Source organism: Symphalangus syndactylus, chromosome 16, assembly GCF_028878055.3.
Source record: "Symphalangus syndactylus isolate Jambi chromosome 16, NHGRI_mSymSyn1-v2.1_pri, whole genome shotgun sequence".
NCBI classification, from domain to species: Eukaryota; Metazoa; Chordata; class Mammalia; order Primates; family Hylobatidae; genus Symphalangus; species Symphalangus syndactylus.
Window position 1 is genome coordinate 54,758,017 of NC_072438.2, and position 18,130 is coordinate 54,776,146.

At 39.6% G+C, this 18,130-nt stretch overlaps 1 protein-coding gene across 7 annotated transcripts in view; it reads right to left on the reverse strand.

The window, feature by feature from the left end:
- TEC (tec protein tyrosine kinase) overlaps positions 1-18,130 on the reverse strand; it is a 147,352-nt gene that overhangs the window by 25,844 nt on the left and 103,378 nt on the right. For 5 of the 7 annotated variants that reach the window (XM_055246735.2, XM_063619497.1, XM_055246734.2 and 2 more), the window contains 6 exons: positions 14,704-14,808; positions 9,269-9,350; positions 8,110-8,238; positions 6,440-6,480; positions 5,631-5,806; positions 1,545-1,610 (listed from right to left, as the gene is read on the reverse strand). In XM_055246735.2, the coding sequence (XP_055102710.1) occupies positions 1,545-1,610; positions 5,631-5,806; positions 6,440-6,480; positions 8,110-8,238; positions 9,269-9,350; positions 14,704-14,808 (599 nt within the window). The remainder of the gene's footprint in view (positions 1-1,544; positions 1,611-5,630; positions 5,807-6,439; positions 6,481-8,109; positions 8,239-9,268; positions 9,351-14,703; positions 14,809-18,130) is intronic. The other 2 variants (XM_063619498.1, XM_063619496.1) reach the window with 1 other exon arrangement.

The window sequence follows — 18,130 nt, forward strand, 5'->3', positions numbered from 1 at the left end:
CTCTGCCTGCCCACATGGGAACAGGTTTCCCCTTGGTCTTCTACTGGGCACGGTACAAAGGCCATGTGGATTCCCTGGCCTCTGAACAGAATGCAGTGGCACTCCCACGCTGGAGACTGAAGTACAGAGTTATGCAGAGGAAGAAAATTTCTCGGAAGAGAGAAAATTTCCAAATTAAGGTACGTTTGAAACACTCGGGGCCATGAATCATAAACTTCAATATTGAAAAAGCTCATCTGAAATCACATGAGTCATAAAAGGAGTTCTCATATTTAGATAAGGATTATTATCTGGCTTCCAAGCATCCTCTTTTCCCAAATTCAATCAGTTCTCCACACTATCGCTTTAAAACCAGGCCCAAGTTTTCACCTTTTAGCACCTTCCCTCATTCTAAGGATTTTATAATTTTTCCAAAAATCTATTTGACTTAAGGGCAGAAATGCTACTTTATTTATATATTGTTTATACTCTCTCCTGCTTCTAAAATTACTCTGAGAGATCACACCCACTGAGCACTGTGGCTTTCTGAACTTGTTAACCCTTTCCTAGATGTTAAGGTACACTTATGGTATAGCAAGTGACACGAAGAGAGGAACAGCTTGTTGTTGCTGTTGTTTTTAAGGAAGTGAATGAAGCATCAATACCCCACCTCAGAATGAGCATAAAAGAGCGTTTGATGTATATAAGCCTCACATTACAACTTGGCCACACACTGCTAGTGGGTATATAAATAATACAAGTTATCTGGAAAGCAATTTGACGGCATGCGTTGGGAGCCCTTACAATGTTCAGGCACAGCCTGTAGCCCACCACATAGATTTTAGAGACCCAGTTTAAGATAAGAAACAAGAGGTTATCCCACTGTTTTTTAAGTATAGCAAAGGTACCTAAAACAACCTAAACCACACAAATAAGGAAATGATTACACAAATTATTGGACATCCACGTGCCATCTGCCTGGTTATGTCCCTAAGGCCATACATAATGCTTGATACATGCTAAGATCTCAGTAAATATTTAATAAATTTATGATCAAATGAAATAAAATGTAGCTAGGAAAATGTTTTCAAAGAATATTAAAGTGTATGAGGAAATAAGCATGATTCTATCTTTTCAAAAATAGTAAAAAGATTGAACGGAAATATACTAATGTTGACAAAGGTCAACTCTAATTAATTTGAGTAATTTTTTCTTATTAACATTTCCACTCTGGAAACTGTTCTGCTTATATCCTGAATGAATGGACATGATCTGTATTTCAAAGTCAGCTAATCTGTGATTTATTTCAAATCAGTTTAATTATGCTTATGTAATTTATGTACATAAGCTTATGTAACTCCATTCACACAGTACCTTCAGGAAAAATATATTATAGAGATTAATTCTCAGTCTTTCACCACATCAGACAATTGAGGTTAAGGCTATTTTAGCACCCCCTTCAAAGAATCATGAAAGATAATCCATTAATCTTCAAAATGCCTTACATAATTAGGAAAATGAAAACTTTCTGATTTTCCACATTCACAAAATAAACATTTACTTACTCATATTGATCTAAGTTGTTTGATTTCTTTCCCGTTACATAATTGCTTGGGATATATCCTTCATTCCTAGAAATAAGAAAAATACTTCAGGTAAACTAAGATTACTGGGAGGTTATTAAAAGAAAGAAAGATTATTGCCTCTTGAAATAGAGCATAATATTGCTTAAAGCTTATAAGAAAGACTAGCTGACCCCCCAAAATTCAGTATCTGTAATTCACTTGGCATTTTACAAAGTACTTTCACTTTTGGTCCCCATAAAAATTCTGGGGTAGGCAGGCATTATTGTACCCATTTTCTGGTGGGGAAACTAAAGCTTAGAAAGATTATAGGATTTTTTTTCCCAAAGATCCTAAAGTGAGCCAGCAACAGGACCAGAACTCGAACTCTGGACTTGTGACTAGGTCCTGTGCTCCTCCAACGTTCCACAATACGTCTCCAGAATTCACAATTTTGGTGGTATGTGCTAAAGAAACCACTACTTGAGAAAAGTCAAAGTGTTGGATTAAAAATACCCACCACTCTAATACCTCCATAGTTCCTATAGAATAGTTTCACAAAGGCTAATTCCTGGCCTTTGGGTCAGTATCATTTGGGGCACTTGTTAAAACAGCAAATTCTTGGGTCATAACCCAATAAATGTGAACTAAGAAGACCTATGTGAGGTCAAAAAATGTCTGATTTTACCCCAAATGACTTTTACACACATCACAATTTAAGATGCACTCTTATGTCAGTAGGAGCTAAGGTTTTCAGCATAAGAAAAGAGATACACATATAAAATTTAAAAATTGAGTAGAAACCTTATAATCTTAAATTTGAATTTAAAGTATTAGTAAGAACTCATAATACACACACACACACACACACACACACACACAAATATGTGCATATAGGTAGCTCTGTTGCACCGAGAAAGGCCCAGAAGGAATGGCAATCCAGCAGCAGTTAAAATCTTAGCATTGCCACCGTCTCCAAATACCATTTGTGACTAAAAGGAGCCAGTCCTTAGAAAAATGTCAAATTGTGTCCAGGTGCAGTGGCTCACGCCTGTAATCCCAGCACTTTGGGAGGCCAAGGCAGGCAGATCACTTGAGGCCAGGAATTCAAGACCCTCCTGGCCAACACAGTGAAACCCTGTCTCTACTAAAAAATACAAAAATTAGCTGGACGTGGTGGAACATGCATATAATCCCAGCTACTTGGGAGGCCGAGGCACAAGAATCACTTGAACCTGGGAGGCGGAGGTTGAAATGAGCCGAGATCGCACCACTGCATTTCAGCACTCCAGCCTGGGAGACAGAACGAGACTCCGTCTCAAAAAAAAAAAAAAAAAGAAAAGAAAAATGTCAAATTGTAAGTTTGGCCAGAAAAATAAATACAAGATAACTTGAGCCATTTCACTGAGCCAGAAAGCAGGAGAGAAAAACTAACAGGGTCCTCTACCAAAAACAGCTACCATCGACCTGAAATTGGCCAATTCAAGCAAAAAGAATAATGGTGGCAATAGATTGGAACCAAATATATAAGTATCCATAGTAACACTAAAAATAAACTGTTGGTTACCATTGTTATTACTAGAGAAAGCTCAGTCATCAACTCATTATTCTGAAAATTAGTAAAAGTTTAAGAATCCAAATTTCATCTTTCCTTTCCTTCATGAACTAAACGAATTGGTAGATGAGGCAGTTCTTCTTTAGAGAACTACTAAACGCAGATGGAATGACGAAATTAGGAAATCACTATTTTGTAACCCCTAATGAAATAATGACTCTCAAGAATCATTAATGAACCCCCAAATCATCAGGGTAAACACCAATGAAGAACTTTATGACAGAGGAACAAGTCTGACGCCTGAACCACTAAGCAATCTTAGCATTATTAAAAGCAGGACAGCCAGAGATCACCTTCTAATGTGATCAAGCCTCTAGCTCTACTTGCCGGTTCATAAGAAATACAAGAAACACAGGCATATTAAGTGACACCACAAGAAAACAATCCGTGTAATCTAGATTATGGCTCATTTTAGTGTTAAATGACCTGCTTTCATCAATAAATCAAAAATGTGGAATAAGAGAAACATAAGAGATATATTAACCAAAATGCAGTGTGTGGGTCCTGGTTTGAATAAACCAACCGTAAAAATAAGTATTAGAGCTAATCGGGGAAACTGGAATCACATAATTGGTTCCATCCTTAGACCTGGGCCAGAGAAGCTCTTGCTCTGACCCCATACTTTTGAGAGCTCTGCAAAAGCGCATCTTCCCTCTGACCTGTGTTCCCATGCTCCTTTCTGGGTAACTAGGACCCCAGAATTCCCTGCTCATTTCCAAAGTCTACATGGGCCTTCTACTGGGTCCATCTTCCAAAAACCAAATTGTGCTGGCTGGCCACGTGCATTCCCTTTCACTGAGGCTGAAGGTGTGGCCAGGATGCGGGGTAGCTTTTGCAAACCACACAGTAAGAGTGTGGGTGTACAGGTTGGAAGATCCATATGGTACATGAGAGATAGAGCCAGGGCAGGAGGGAAGAAAGAAGAGAGGTAGCCCCCAGTGCCAGCTTTCCATGCACTGCAACATTCTGACACAGAGCTCTAAATCCAAACCGTGCCTTTCTTGTCACTATGAAAGGGTATTTGTCAAGTTGGAGGATAAAGTCTGTTAGCCTGATTTATAACTCCTAAATACTTAGATATATGTTATGTGGATTTTCATTTGTACTCTTCCTCCAGGTACAAAACTATTAAGGGAAAGTCTACAGATGATCTTATTTAAAATACTATTATTAAGAATGATAATGACATGGCGGTGTTTTTTTTTTAAAGTCTTTAGAATTTAGATTTAGGAGTGAAATAACATGATGACTTGAATCTACTTTTAAATATTCTAGAAAAAAATAGGAGGATTAGACTGGCAAAATGTTGGTAATTTTTGAAGTCAAGCAAAAAGAGATTCCATTATACTATTATATACTTTTTGGATGCTTGAAAATTTCTACAACAAAAAAAATTAAAAATAGAAATCAATCTTATACAGCATCTGATAAAGAGAAGCAGTGACAACCTTCTTGTAAACATGGAATAAAAGGTTAAGAGTTGCAAATAAGTTAATAACGCACAGAAAAACAGCACTCATATATGCACCATGCCTAGGAATCAAGCAGAAGAGAAGGACCCTGCCTAAACCAGAGGTTTCCACTGCTTCTCCAGAAGTGAACTGAGCAACAGTGACTTGAAATTGGGGCTGGGCTGGGAGGTGAGAGGGCAGGTGGAAGAAGAATGTGCTCTGGCAGGACAAAAAGTTCTCCTCTTCTCATCCACTGGAACTCAGAGTATAAGCGGGATTGCACTGCAGAGGTAAACACAGGATACAGAGTTTGCTTATGAAGCCTGCAAGATACTCATCCCCTACAGTTACCCCTATCGGCCCATATATTTATCAATGATAGGGTTGAAAGGACTGTTTTCTTTAAATCCTAAATTAACTTGTACAAAAAAAAGCTTGCTGTTTAATTTCCTGCATGTACATATGTATATATTTTATATATACATACACAAACATATGCACATATATAGACACACGCATATACATATTATATATCTATTCTCTTACTCCTCCATATATTCATGGGGAGAGAGAAAGAAGTGAGAAGAGGCTTCATTGCACTGTGTATACACACACACACACACACACACACACACACGTATGTACATAGAGAGAGAGAGAGAGTCTAAGAAAAAAATTACAATAAACTATTTCTTAGAAAAATCTAAGATTACTTACTTATGGCAGGTGGGGACAAAATATAAAATTTAATTTCCCTCAAGGTCAAAATAATCATATTAAACATGTATCAGATGAGAAAGAGACCAATGTATTCTAACTTTTGAAAAGAAGTGATTGATCAATTTGCATTTACTGAGTGACCACTGAGAAAGGACTGTGTTACTACAAAGTAATAAGGTGTGCTTCCATTTATGGCTGGTGAAATTAGTCTCATTACACGATAGTTACGACTTATCTTCTTCTCACTCAGCACTTGACTCCCACCCACCCACTGCATGTCCCACACAGAGAGGGAATACTTACCCATATTTATCTCTTGCTCTCCACCAATGAACATCATTCTTTTCTAAAATGAGATACTCTTGGCCTCTCTCTAATCTGAGATCATGTCCTTCTGTCGCTTGGAAATCATACATGGCTACAACGATTTCTTCACTATTATCTTCTTCTTCTAGTGGAATTGGTGGGGGAGGCCTTCGCTAAACAAGGAAGATAACATTTGAAAGTTTAGTCTTCTATATGAAACTGATCATGAATCAAAACACTAAATGAGTCATACATCACCACAGAATAAAGTAGAAACCTCGAGTCTACTTACTATAATCCAACAAACTCTCATGAAGAAGAGTATTGTAATTCCTGTTTCATAACTAAGGTAACAATGATGTAATTAACCCACTCAAAGTCACTCATACCAGATCAAGTCTTGAATGGGTCCAAAGTGCATGTTTTCTCCACTATACCCCACTCCTGAAAGGCACATCATTATATCAGTGAAGTCACTTCTTTGTCACAGCGTCGTCTTAAGACTGAAATATTTATCTAAAGTCCCACTCCTCTTAATACAACTCTTTAAGTGAAAATAGAGGCAAAATGCCAGATGATAACAGGATCTCCAATGATAAAATCTCATACAATTAAATTGGTATTATTTGACACCACAAAAAATTGAAATAAGCTATAGCACATCTGCTTCTGAGATGGTCCTAGGGGAAAATTGTGTCACATCAATGAATAAACCACATACTCAATAAGCCACAAACACTACCAAAACTTAAGACTTAAAGGCTTAAAATGTAAAGATTTACTATCGAAAGCTAAAGACCACCTACCTTCTTTGTTTCTGGTGCTGGAGGTAGTGCTTTCCTTATACCTGAAAATGCCAACAACAAAAACAAGTAAAAATGCTATCTACCAATAATTGATAAAAATACGATATTGGTAGTTTTAAGGAAAAGTGGGAATTAACACATAGACAAGCAGCACACTCTGACCAACTCTGGTGTATGCTGCTTGTGTCTCTATTTTTTAGAACAGAATTAAAAACTGCTATTATAGCTGGTTTGCATTTCTGCCTTTCTGAACAGACTATAAATTCCACAGGGATTGAGGCCAGGCCAGTTCTTTGTATTCCTACCACTGCATAAACTGGGCACTCAACAATGCTCATGGAATCAAACATTGAAATCATGACAACACTGAGAAATTAATCAGCTTTGGCTGTCCCTTCCTCTACAGTCCACAGTCCTAGAGTTTTGGCTGACACAAGGCTACCCAAGATAAAGAATGTTTCCCAGCTAGGTGTGGCAATGGGACCAAATTCTAATCAAAGGATTCTGTGTACAAATGGGGTGTGCCATTTTTAGATCTCATCCCTAAAAGGATTTCCTTTTATATATATATCTCATCCTTGACCCCCTTCTTTCTGCTTCCAGGAAGAGAAAGACTGCTAGAGCTGGAGCAACGCGAGGAACCACTGTAGGAATACCCCCAGCCCCAGATCACCCACCTATCACCTGTAGGTTATTACATGAGACTGAAATAAATTTCTCTCTAGTTTAAGTCACTGTAACTTTTGGGTCTCTTTTTACAGCAGGTCAGACTGTGCATTCACTAATACCAAACCTTAAGACATTAAAAAAAAAAAAATAGGGAACAGCCTTAGAAACTTGGGCTTCCTCTTTAATGTGCTAAGTTAATGTGAGGATATCCCAAGAGAATCAGGGTGCCAGGACTCATAGAACTGAGGGCTGGATGGACTGAGAAGGTCATCTGGTCTGGCCTCGTTCATAATACAGCATCCCTGCCAGGTAGCAGTTCTGCCATATCCAGAAGCTCTATCAGTTCTGATGGACCCAGTGAGCATTCTGCATGGCACCAGCAGGAAACGGTATATCCAATCATTACTATGGGTGTCCTACTACAGCACTAGTAACTTAACAATCTCCATGTATTTTTAGCTTATGACTAAGGGTCTCTCATTCCCAGGATTTATAAAGGTCTTAGGTGTTAAAATTTACCTTAGACATTGTTCATCTCAACATTTACATGTGAGTATCATTATGACATCTTACTCTTCTAACAGACTGAAGCCACTACTGAAATCCATACTGCTATACCCCATCAAAATGAGAACAGCCCTAACCAGACTGTGGATGCACTGCTACATGAGGTTTCTAGCTCCACATCTTGGTTTATTTGTTGAAGAACATTAATGCTTTTCAAAGCTGCTGACAGTGCCACATTAGGCTCACACTTTCAATGGATTCATTTTGAACAAGATTCAATATTGTGATAAAAGCTTCCCAAAATAGACCTTTTGATTCCATGAGAAGTTCCCACCGTAACTAAATATAATTTTTCTTACAAAACACACCTACCCTACATTTACACTGTACTAGAAAGTGTGCTGTACTTAATCAAAACCGTGTCACTTTCTCACCATACCAATAATATGTTCATTCTAAGCACAATATAATTATGGAATAAAATGAATACTTACTACTCTCAAAAAGATTGTATTTTTCACATCCGGGTGCTAATTTTTCAGTTTGTCTACAACACTGATAACTTCCATCTGTCCAGAATTTAGGATGATATTTAATCATAATATTATTGTTGTTCTTTATTTCTGTAATTCACAGATATAGTAATGATTAGTGAAATACAAAAGCGACTACAGAATGTTTCGTAAGTAACAGTGTCGATCATTACTTATTCCTTGGATACTATGTTTACTATAAGAATGCCCTTAGATCATAGGACTCAGCATTCAGAAAAGCTCTATAGTTCTCTTTGACCCCTTCTTTTTTGTGTGTGTGAAGCAACCTTGTTAGCAGAAATGACTGCTGCTACACCAATGATGGAGAAACGCAAAAGTCAACCTGCCACCATTTTGTTCTATAGGGGAAGCAATGAGGACTATGCAGGACAAATCATCCATTTAAACCCTTCATGAATATGTCACTCCATCCACACCAAATATTGACTACATGGGCACTTTCTTAGAAAATACCAAATTCTGGGCCGGGCGCAGCGGCTCATGTCTGTAATCCCAGCACTTTAGGAGGCCAAGGCGGGCAGATCACCTGAGGTCAGCAGTTCAAGGCCAGCCTGGCCAACATGGTGAAACCCTGTCCCTACTAAAAATACAAAAATTAGCCGGGCGTGGTGGTGGGTGCCTGTAATCCTAGCTACTCGGGAGGCTGAGGCAGGAGAATCACTTGAACCCAGGAGGCGGAGGTTGCAGTGAGCCGAGATCACACCACTGCACTCCAGCCTGGGTGACAGAGTGAAACTCTGTCTCAAAAAAAACAAAAAACAAAACAAAACAAAACAAACAAACAAAAAAAAAACAAGAAAACACCAAATTCTGTTATCATAAAAGCTTGTGCTTTATCACCTTCAGATATATTACACATTAAATGGGAGCGTGCTTTTCTTGGAAACTTTATCTACTAGAAAAAAATCAGATTTTAAAAAGGGAAGTTATCTTCAATATGCTGGTATAACTAACAACAACAGCATATCCTTGGAGAAACACTTACTGTAGATTAACAGATTACAAATGCAATAGATACATTAGCTGTATTTCTGTCTTAATGATAACAATATTATACATCTTCCAATTATATACAGAGTAATATTTCGTTGAGTTTTACCTTCTTTTAACTTCTTCACCCACAGGTCCCTGCTCTGTGGACTAGGTGCAAAAATGTAAAGTGTGTTAGCATCATGAACAACCTAAAATAAAACAAAAGATGGAATTGGTGAGGAGGACTTAGACACAGCACTTCTGTCTAGCACAGAACCTTTGGTACTACAGGCACCAATAAATGATTCTCAAATAACTGAAAGTCAATAACTTCATATCCAGAAAACCCAGGTTACTTTCTTACAAAAGTGCAAATACTTCTTCATTTCTACATTAAGTAGAATACACGTTTTGCAAAGGACCATGTTTTATAGAAGAAAAAAAAAAGGCCAGGATACTTCATTAACCTCAGTATTTCTTTCAATCCAATTAACTAAAGTTCCTTAGATAAACTTGGTGTAACAGACATTCAGTATTTCTCTAAATAATATTTTAGATGAATGGACTACTCCTTCAGCATCACTCTTATAGTTTCCTTTTGCCACTATCAGTAATTGCAGTAGCTAACTGGATTAAGCACTGACTATGCCAGCACTGTGCTGTGTGCTTTACAGACCTTAACTCAATTAATCCTGCCATCAAGGTACGAGTTTTTCTATTTTATAAATGAGAAAATAAAGGCCTATCCAGGCCCCCACTCCTGTGTAACTTCAGCAGATACCACTCATGCACCACGCACTGCAGATGCTGTCCCCTGATGTTGCACTGCCTAACCTGCCCATCGCCATTTGGCTGGTAATCCAGAAAGCCAGAATTCAGACTCCAGAGCCCAGCCTCTTAACCACAGTGCCTCACTTAGAGGTAGTCCTTGGTGGGCAATTAAATGTCTTATTTTTAACACTTCTAATATTATTAATAAGATAACCCTGGGAAACTAAGCCAGAAATTTTGTCATTTTATTCTTCCTGGTCAGTCACGAGGCAGAAAAACCGTCTAGACTGGCTAAAAAGTAATACATGGCTAGAAACCTCCCTTTGTCACGTCCACACCCACTGGATTGAAAATCAAATAGCTCTTTCATTGATAAATGGTTATCACTGACCATATTCAATAGATAATTCCTTCTTGTTCATTTAAATCAAAGGAATGTACTTTTTTTTTTTTTTTTTCTTAGAGACAGGGTCTTGCTCTGTTGCCCATGCTGGATGGCAGTGGTGGAATTACAGCTCACTACAACCTGGAACCCCTAGGCTCAAGTGATCTTCCCACCTGGGCCTCCAAAGTGCTAGGACTACAGGTGTGAGAGCCATGGTAACCAGCCAGAAATGCACTGTTAATGTGAACACCATAGAACAAATGATGCTATATACCATTCGGCACCTTGCTGGAACTGCACAAGACACATAAATGAATCGGACATGAAGCCTATTTCCAAGACAAATATAGAAATACCTTATTACAAGACAGAAAGTGAGCCATGATATCAGAGCGATAAAGTGCTAAAGGAGATGTGAAGAGATGTGTTTCCTCATTTGCTCCGTGATTTTCACATTTATGCGGGCTTGCCCACACAACCAACTCTGTGCAGAAGGAACCATGCACCATGAACTAGTCATTCTGAATTGACAGTGAGATGTCTGGAAAAGACTGCTAGGGCCTCGGACCTTCCAGAAACCTGTGGCGTATTGTAAGAACAATTTCATTTATTATAATAATTTACTGAGTCCCCACAATTGGGCTAAGCACTTTACGTGCACTGCCTCATATCATCCAAACAGCAATCCAGTTCTTTCTTAGTGTTAGAATCCTCATTTTTCAAATGACAAAACCAAAGTGGCTGAGATTAAGTCATATGAGTAGGATATTTAACCCCCAAATATCCCTTGACTGTTGCCCTCCTGGAATCTGCCTTTCCAGACTCCAAGCAGTCTAACTTCCCCACAAAACTCATCTCGTGTCCGTACCAAGAGCCTGTAAAACTTCCTTAAAGTTTGTTAGACTAGCTAACCGCCTCTCCCCACCAAAAACACACCTAATCCAAATTCAGAGTTTCGATAACTAAAACTAGCTTGATATATTACCTAGCTAACTTGGGGCATTTGTATTTCTACGAGAAGTTTCTAGGAATAGCGCCCTGTGTTGGCATCTCAGGTTGTTTGGTAGGCTGAAGAGATATTTGTGGGCCAGTATCTCCTTGAGCAAACCTCAGATCACACCATGTTGGCCTCCTGGGGAGGAGGGTCCAGGGAGCTGCGTTTCTCGCGGCCTTAATTCTTGTGCTGAGTCATCCTACCACAGCAGAGGCTGTTGGGGAGGGAAGAGCTTTGCAAACTTCAAGTGCAGAAACCATTTAAACAAGGAGGGAATACTCTCCCTCAGTAACACTACCCACTCGTAGTTACCCACCCTCCTATTTATATCTTCCATCCACTCATTCATTTATTCCATAGACTTAACGGTGTGGTGTAGGAGAAACAGCACAGACAAAAGGTAGACAGATCTGGGTTTGAAGCCCAGGGAAGACATGCCAGCTCCTGGGGATCTCCCAGCTGCCATCAGAATGACTCATCTAGAAAAGCATGAAGGAGGAACCATCCCATCTAGGCAGCTGGTACGGATTCCCCACCATTTTCTCCATCCATCCCTCTTTCTTCTCCCAGTGTCTTTTGAAAACGTCTACTTCTTTTTTTTTTTTTTTTGAGACGGAGTCTCGCTCTGTCGCCCAGGCTGGAGTGCAGTGGCGCGATCTCGGCTCACTGCAAGCTCCACCTCCCGGGTTCACGCCATTCTCCTGCCTCAGCCTCCCGAGTAGCTGGGACTACAGGCGCCCGCCACCACGCCTGGCTAATTTTTTGTATTTTTAGTAGAGACGGGGTTTCCCCGTGGTCTCAATCTCCTGACCTCGTGATCTGCCCACCTCGGCCTCCCAAAGTGCTGGGATTACAGGCGTGAGCCACCGCGCCCAGCCGAAAACGTCTACTTCTACTTTTTTTTTTTTTTTGAGACGGAGTCTCGCTCTGTCGCCCAGGCTGGAGTGCAGTGGCGCAATCTCGGCTCACTACAAGCTCCGCCTCCCGGGTTCACGCCATTCTCCTGCCTCAGCCTCTCCGAGTAGCTGGGACTACAGGCGCCCGCCACCACGCCCGGCTAATTTTTTGTATTTTTTAGTAGAGACGGGGTTTCACTGTGGTCTCGATCTCCTGACCTCGTGATCCGCCCGCCTCAGCCTCCCGAAGTGCTGGGATTACAAGCGTGAGCCACCGCGCCCGGCCTACTTCTACTTTTATTGTTTTCACTTTGCATCTGAACCTAATGTAAAATTTCAGTATGAAAATCTGAAACTAGGATCTATACTTTCTTAGTTATACTTAAGTTATAATAAGAGAGGGTATTTTTCACCTTTCAAATCATGCTGCTTTAAATTGTATAAAGCTCAAGCTTATCCCTTCTTGATTTAATTTTTCAGATTGTTTTCGAACTTTTCTCATATTTATTCATCTCAACAATTTTAATAGTTCAAGGTTGGAATGCTTTCTGTTCTACTTGTATTATCATTCTTAAAAGCAACCCAAAACTTGCAGAGTGAATCTCTCTTTCTTGGACAGCAAAAATCCTAATTCTGGGTCCAGAATCATGAGAGCCACAGATCCCCAATGCTGTCAATCCCTAACATGTCTAACAGCCATCAAAGCTGTGGTAGGAGGCCCGGTGCAGTGGCTCACGACTGTAATCTCAGCACTTTGGGAGGCTGAGGCAGGCAGGTCACTTGAGGCCAGGAGTTCGAGACCAGCCTGGCCAACATGGTGAAACCCTGTCTCTACTAAAAATACAAAAATTAGCAGGGCGTGATGGTACATGCCTATAATCCCAGCTACTTTGGTGGCTGAGGCATGAGAATCGCTTGAACCTGGGAAGTGGAGGTCTCAGTGAGCTGAGATCATACCATTGCACTCCAGCCTGGGTGACAAAGCAAGGCTTCATCTCAAAGGAAAAAAAAAAGAAGTGTGGTAGGAATGGTTCTCTGCTAAATTTCCATTATATATGCATTCAACATAGTTACGAAGAAGGTTTAAATTTATCTTACTTCTAGATCCAGGTGGTAGGTGTAATATTAGGTATAATATTAATAGCAGCAGCAGTAGTAAGAGAATAGCAATAGTAATAATAGCAACTACCACTTACCTTGCTCTGATTATATGTCAAAGCTATTTATATATCACATCAGTTAATCCTCATAACAACCCTATGAAATGAGTACTATTATTGTTATTATTCCCATTTTTCAAGAGAGGAAACAGGCACAGAGAGGTTAAGTGACTTACACAAGCTCACATAGCCAGTAAGCAAATCAGGCAGTTTGGCCTCAAAGTCACCTCTCTAAGCACCTACTGTCCCTGTCCTTCACTCAGAGAAATGGTAGCTATAAAATAAGGAACAGGGAAAAGGAAAATTAAATGTAGCCCTTCCTCCATTTGTGATGTTGCCACCCTAGTGGAGAATAAGCCAGGAGCTTGGATATTTTGGCTCACTGCTTCCCAAACATCTTCATCCCCCAAAACTGGCAAATGTATAATTCCAATGTAATTGATAACTTCATAAGAGCAATTAAAAACAAGCAAAAATTCCACCACATTGAAAAAGACTTTTGCAACTTTCCTTTCAAGACACGGTGAGACCACAGCCATGGGTAAAAGGTGACTTTCACTAGGGACATTCACTGCTCAAGGGGAGCATAAAAACATCCTCGAGCAGGGAAGGCAGTGGTGAGGTGCTGGGGAGGGGCTGAGAGCTCCGGATTATCAGGATCCAAGTCCACACTCCTGAGTTCTCAAGGCAGTGGTGAGGTGCTGGGGAGGGGCTGAGAGCTCCAGATTATCAGGATCCAACTCCACACTCCTGAGTTCTCAAGGCAGGTGGGAACCAAGATACCTGCATGAATGTGGAGTAGCGCAGGACGCCGGACCCTCCTCTTCCGGAGAGGAGATGCCCGTGTGTGTGCTTGGCAGGCTTTTTCATTTACAAGGTGACCTTGGAGAAGCTATTGAACAGGTGAGCACTGATTTCCTCAGACATAAATGAGAATAATGAGATATTTACCTCCCTTATGCAACAGAATCATTGTCAGGGGAAAAAAATAACACGATTACCCCAAAGAAGCATAGTTTAATTAATATATAAGGCTAATTATTGTTTTCATCACAAGCAGCCTTTTAACCTTATTTCCACTTGAGGATAACTCACACCTTTCACTTCTCAGTTGCTCAGATTCATAGGGAAAACTTCAACCCTCACTTTTCAGTCTTAGCCCCAACTCCGTAAGAATCAGATAACGTTGCCACAAAGACTTAAGCAGTTCATGAAGAAAAGTCACAACTATTAAAGTGGCAAATGAACCTAGAAATCAGCCAATCAGCCAGCAAAGCAAGGACAGGAAACTGGAATGTCAAAGAGCAAACATGACTAAGCCCAGCACTGCACTGCCACAGAAATGCACCAGCTCACCTGAAATGGATACTTATTTTGACAGGGAATGACACCATCATCATTCTTCACTATTTCCACACACTTGATTTTTGAAACATCAATAAACCCCTTTCTGTATTTCTTCTGTTAAAAGAAAAAAAGGAGAAGCATTACAATCATAAGACATAAAAAAATTAACAGTAATATTGTTAATGAAATTTTGCTCTGATTCAAAATATTGCAATTTCTTTAAAATTATCTAAATCATGTTTCCCACTAACTGCTAAAATTATTCAAAATACTAACACTGTGATGATTGTAATCAAAATTATTATTTTTTTCATCTTTTATTATCTATCCTGGTTTTTTTAATTTATTTTTTATTTTTTTATTTTTTTATTACTATACTTTAGGTTTTACAGTACATGTGCACAATGTGCAGGTTTGTTACATATGTATCCATGTGCCATGTTGGTTTGCTGCACCCATTAACTCGTCATTTAGCATTAGGTATATCTCCTAATGCTGTCCCTCCCCCCTACCCCCACCCCACAACAGTCCCCGGAGTGTGATGTTCCCCTTCCTGTGTCCATGAGTTCTCATTATTCAATTCCCACCTATGAGTGAGAACGTGCAGTGTTTGGTTTTTTGTCCTTGCGATAGTTTACTGAGAATAATGATTTCCAGTTTCCTCCATGTCCCTACAAAGGACATGAACTCATCATTTTTTATGAGTGCATAGTATTCCATGGTGTATATGTGCCACATTTTCTTAATCCAGTCTATCGTTGTTGGACATTTGGGTTGGTTCCAACTCTTTGCTATTGTGAATAGTGCCGCAATAAACATACGTGTGCATGTGTCTTTATAGCAGCATGATTTATAGTCCTTTGGGTATATACCTAGTAATGGGATGGCTGGGTCAAATGGTATTTCTAGTTCTAGATCCCTGAGGAATCACCACACTGACTTCCACAATGGTTGAACTAGTTTACAGTCCCACCAACAGTGTAAAAGTGTTCCTATTTCTCCACATCCTCTCCAGCACCTGTTGTTTCCTGACTTTTTAATGATGGCCATTCTAACTGGTGTGAGATGGTATCTCATTGTGGTTTTGATTTGCATTTCTCTGATGGCCAGTAACGATGAGCATTTTTGCATGTGTTTTTTGGCTGCATAAATGTCTTCTTTTGAGAAGTGTCTGTTCATGTCCTTTGCCCACTTTTTGATGGGGTTGTTTGTTTTTTTCTTGTAAATTTGTTTGAGTTCATTGTAGATTCTGGATATTAGCCCTTTGTCAGATGAGAAGGTTGCAAAAATTTTCTCCCATTTAGTAGATTGCCTGTTCACTCTGATGGTAGTTTCTTTTGCTGTGCAGAAGCTCTTTAGTTTAATTAGATCACATTTGTCAATTTTGGCTTTTGCTGCCATTGCTTTTGGTGTTTTAGACATGAAGTCCTTGCCCATGCCTATGTCCTGGATGGTATTGCCTAGGTTTTCTTCTAGGGTTTTTATGGTTTTAGGTCTAACATGTAAGTCTTTAATCCATCTTGAATTAATTTTTGTATAAGGTGTAAGGAAGAGATCCAGTTTCAGCTTTCTACATATGGCTAGCCAGTTTTCCCAGCACCATTTATTAAATAGGGAATCCTTTCCCCATTGCTTGTTTTTGTCAGGTTTGTCAAAGATCAGATAGTTGTAGATATGCAGCATTATTTCTGAGGGCTCTGTTCTGTTCCATTGATCTATGTCTCTGTTGTGGTACCAGTACCATGCTGTTTTGGTTACTGTAGCCTTGCAGTATAGTTTGAAGTCAGGTAGCGTGATGCTTCCAGCTTTGTTCTTTTGGCTTAGGATTGACTTGGTGATGCGGGCTCTCTTTTGGTTCCATATGAACTTTAAAGTAGTTTTTTCCAATTCTGTGAAGAAAGTCATTGGTAGCTTGATGGGGATGGCATTGAATCTATAAATTACCATGGGCAGTATGGCCATTTTAACGATATTGATTCTTCCAACCCATGAGCATGGAATGTTCTTCCATTTGTTTGTATCCTCTTTCATTTCACTGAGCAGTGGTTTGTAGTTCTCCTTGAAGAGGTCCTTCACATCCCTTGTAAGTTGGATTCCTAGGTATTTTATTCTCTTTGAAGCAATTGTGAATGGGAGTTCACTCATGATTTGGCTCTCTCTTTGTCTGTGATTGGTGTACAAGAATGCTTGTGAATTTTGTACATTGATTTTGTATCCTGAGACTTTGCTGAAGTTGCTAATCAGCTTAAGGAGATTTTGGGCTGAGATGATGGAGTTTTCTAGATATACAATCATGTCATCTGCAAACAGGGACAATTTGACTTCCTCTTTTCCTAATTGAATACCCTTTATTTCCTTCTCCTGCCTGATTGCCCTGGCCAGAACTTCCAGCACTATGTTGAATAGGAGTGGTGAGAGAGGGCATCCCTGTCTTGTTCCAGTTTTCAAAGGGAATGCTTCCAGTTTTTGCCCATTCAGTATGATATTGGCTGTGGGTTTGTCATAGATAGCTCTCATTATTTTGAGATACGTCCCATCAATACCTAATTTATTGAGCGTTTTTAGCATGAAGGGTTGTTGAATTTTGTCAAAGGCCTTTTCTGCATCTATTGAGATAATCATGTGGTATTTGTCTTTGGTTCTGTTTATATGCTGGATTACATTTATTGATTTGCGTATGTTGAACCAGCCTTGCATCCCAGGGATGAAGCCCACTTGATCATGGTGGATAAGCTTTTTGATGTGCTGCTGGATTCAGTTTGCCAGTATTTTATTGAGGATTTTTGCATCAATGTTCATCAAGGATATTGGTCTGAAATTCTCTTTTTTGGTTGTGTCTCTGCCAGGCTTTGGTATCAGGACGATGCTGGCCTCATAAAATGTGTTAGGGAGGATTCCCTCTTTTTCTATCGATTGGAATAGTTTCAGAAGGAATGGTACCAGTTCCTCCTTGTACCTCTGGTAGAATTCGGCTGTGAATCCATCAGGTCCTGGACTCTTTTTGGTTGGTAGGCTATTGATTATTGCCACAATTTCAGAACCTGTTATTGGTCTATTCAGAGATTCAACTTCTTCCTGGTTTAGTCTTGGGAGGGTGTATTTGTCGAGGAATTTATCCATTTCTCCTAGATTTTCTAGTTTATTTGCATAGAGGTGTTTGTAGTATTCTCGGATGGCAGATTGTATTTCTGTGGGATCAGTGGTGATATCCCCTTTTTCATTTTTTATTGCATCTATTTGATTCTTCTCTCTTTTCTTCTTTATTAGTCTTGCTAGTGGTCTATCAATTTTGTTGATCTTTTCAAAAAACCAGTTCCTGGATTCATTAATTTTTTGAAGGGTTTTTTGTGTCTCTATTTCCTTCAGTTCTGCTCTGATTTTAGTTATTTCTAGCCTTCTGCTAGCTTTTGAATGTGTTTGCTCTTGCTTTTCTAGT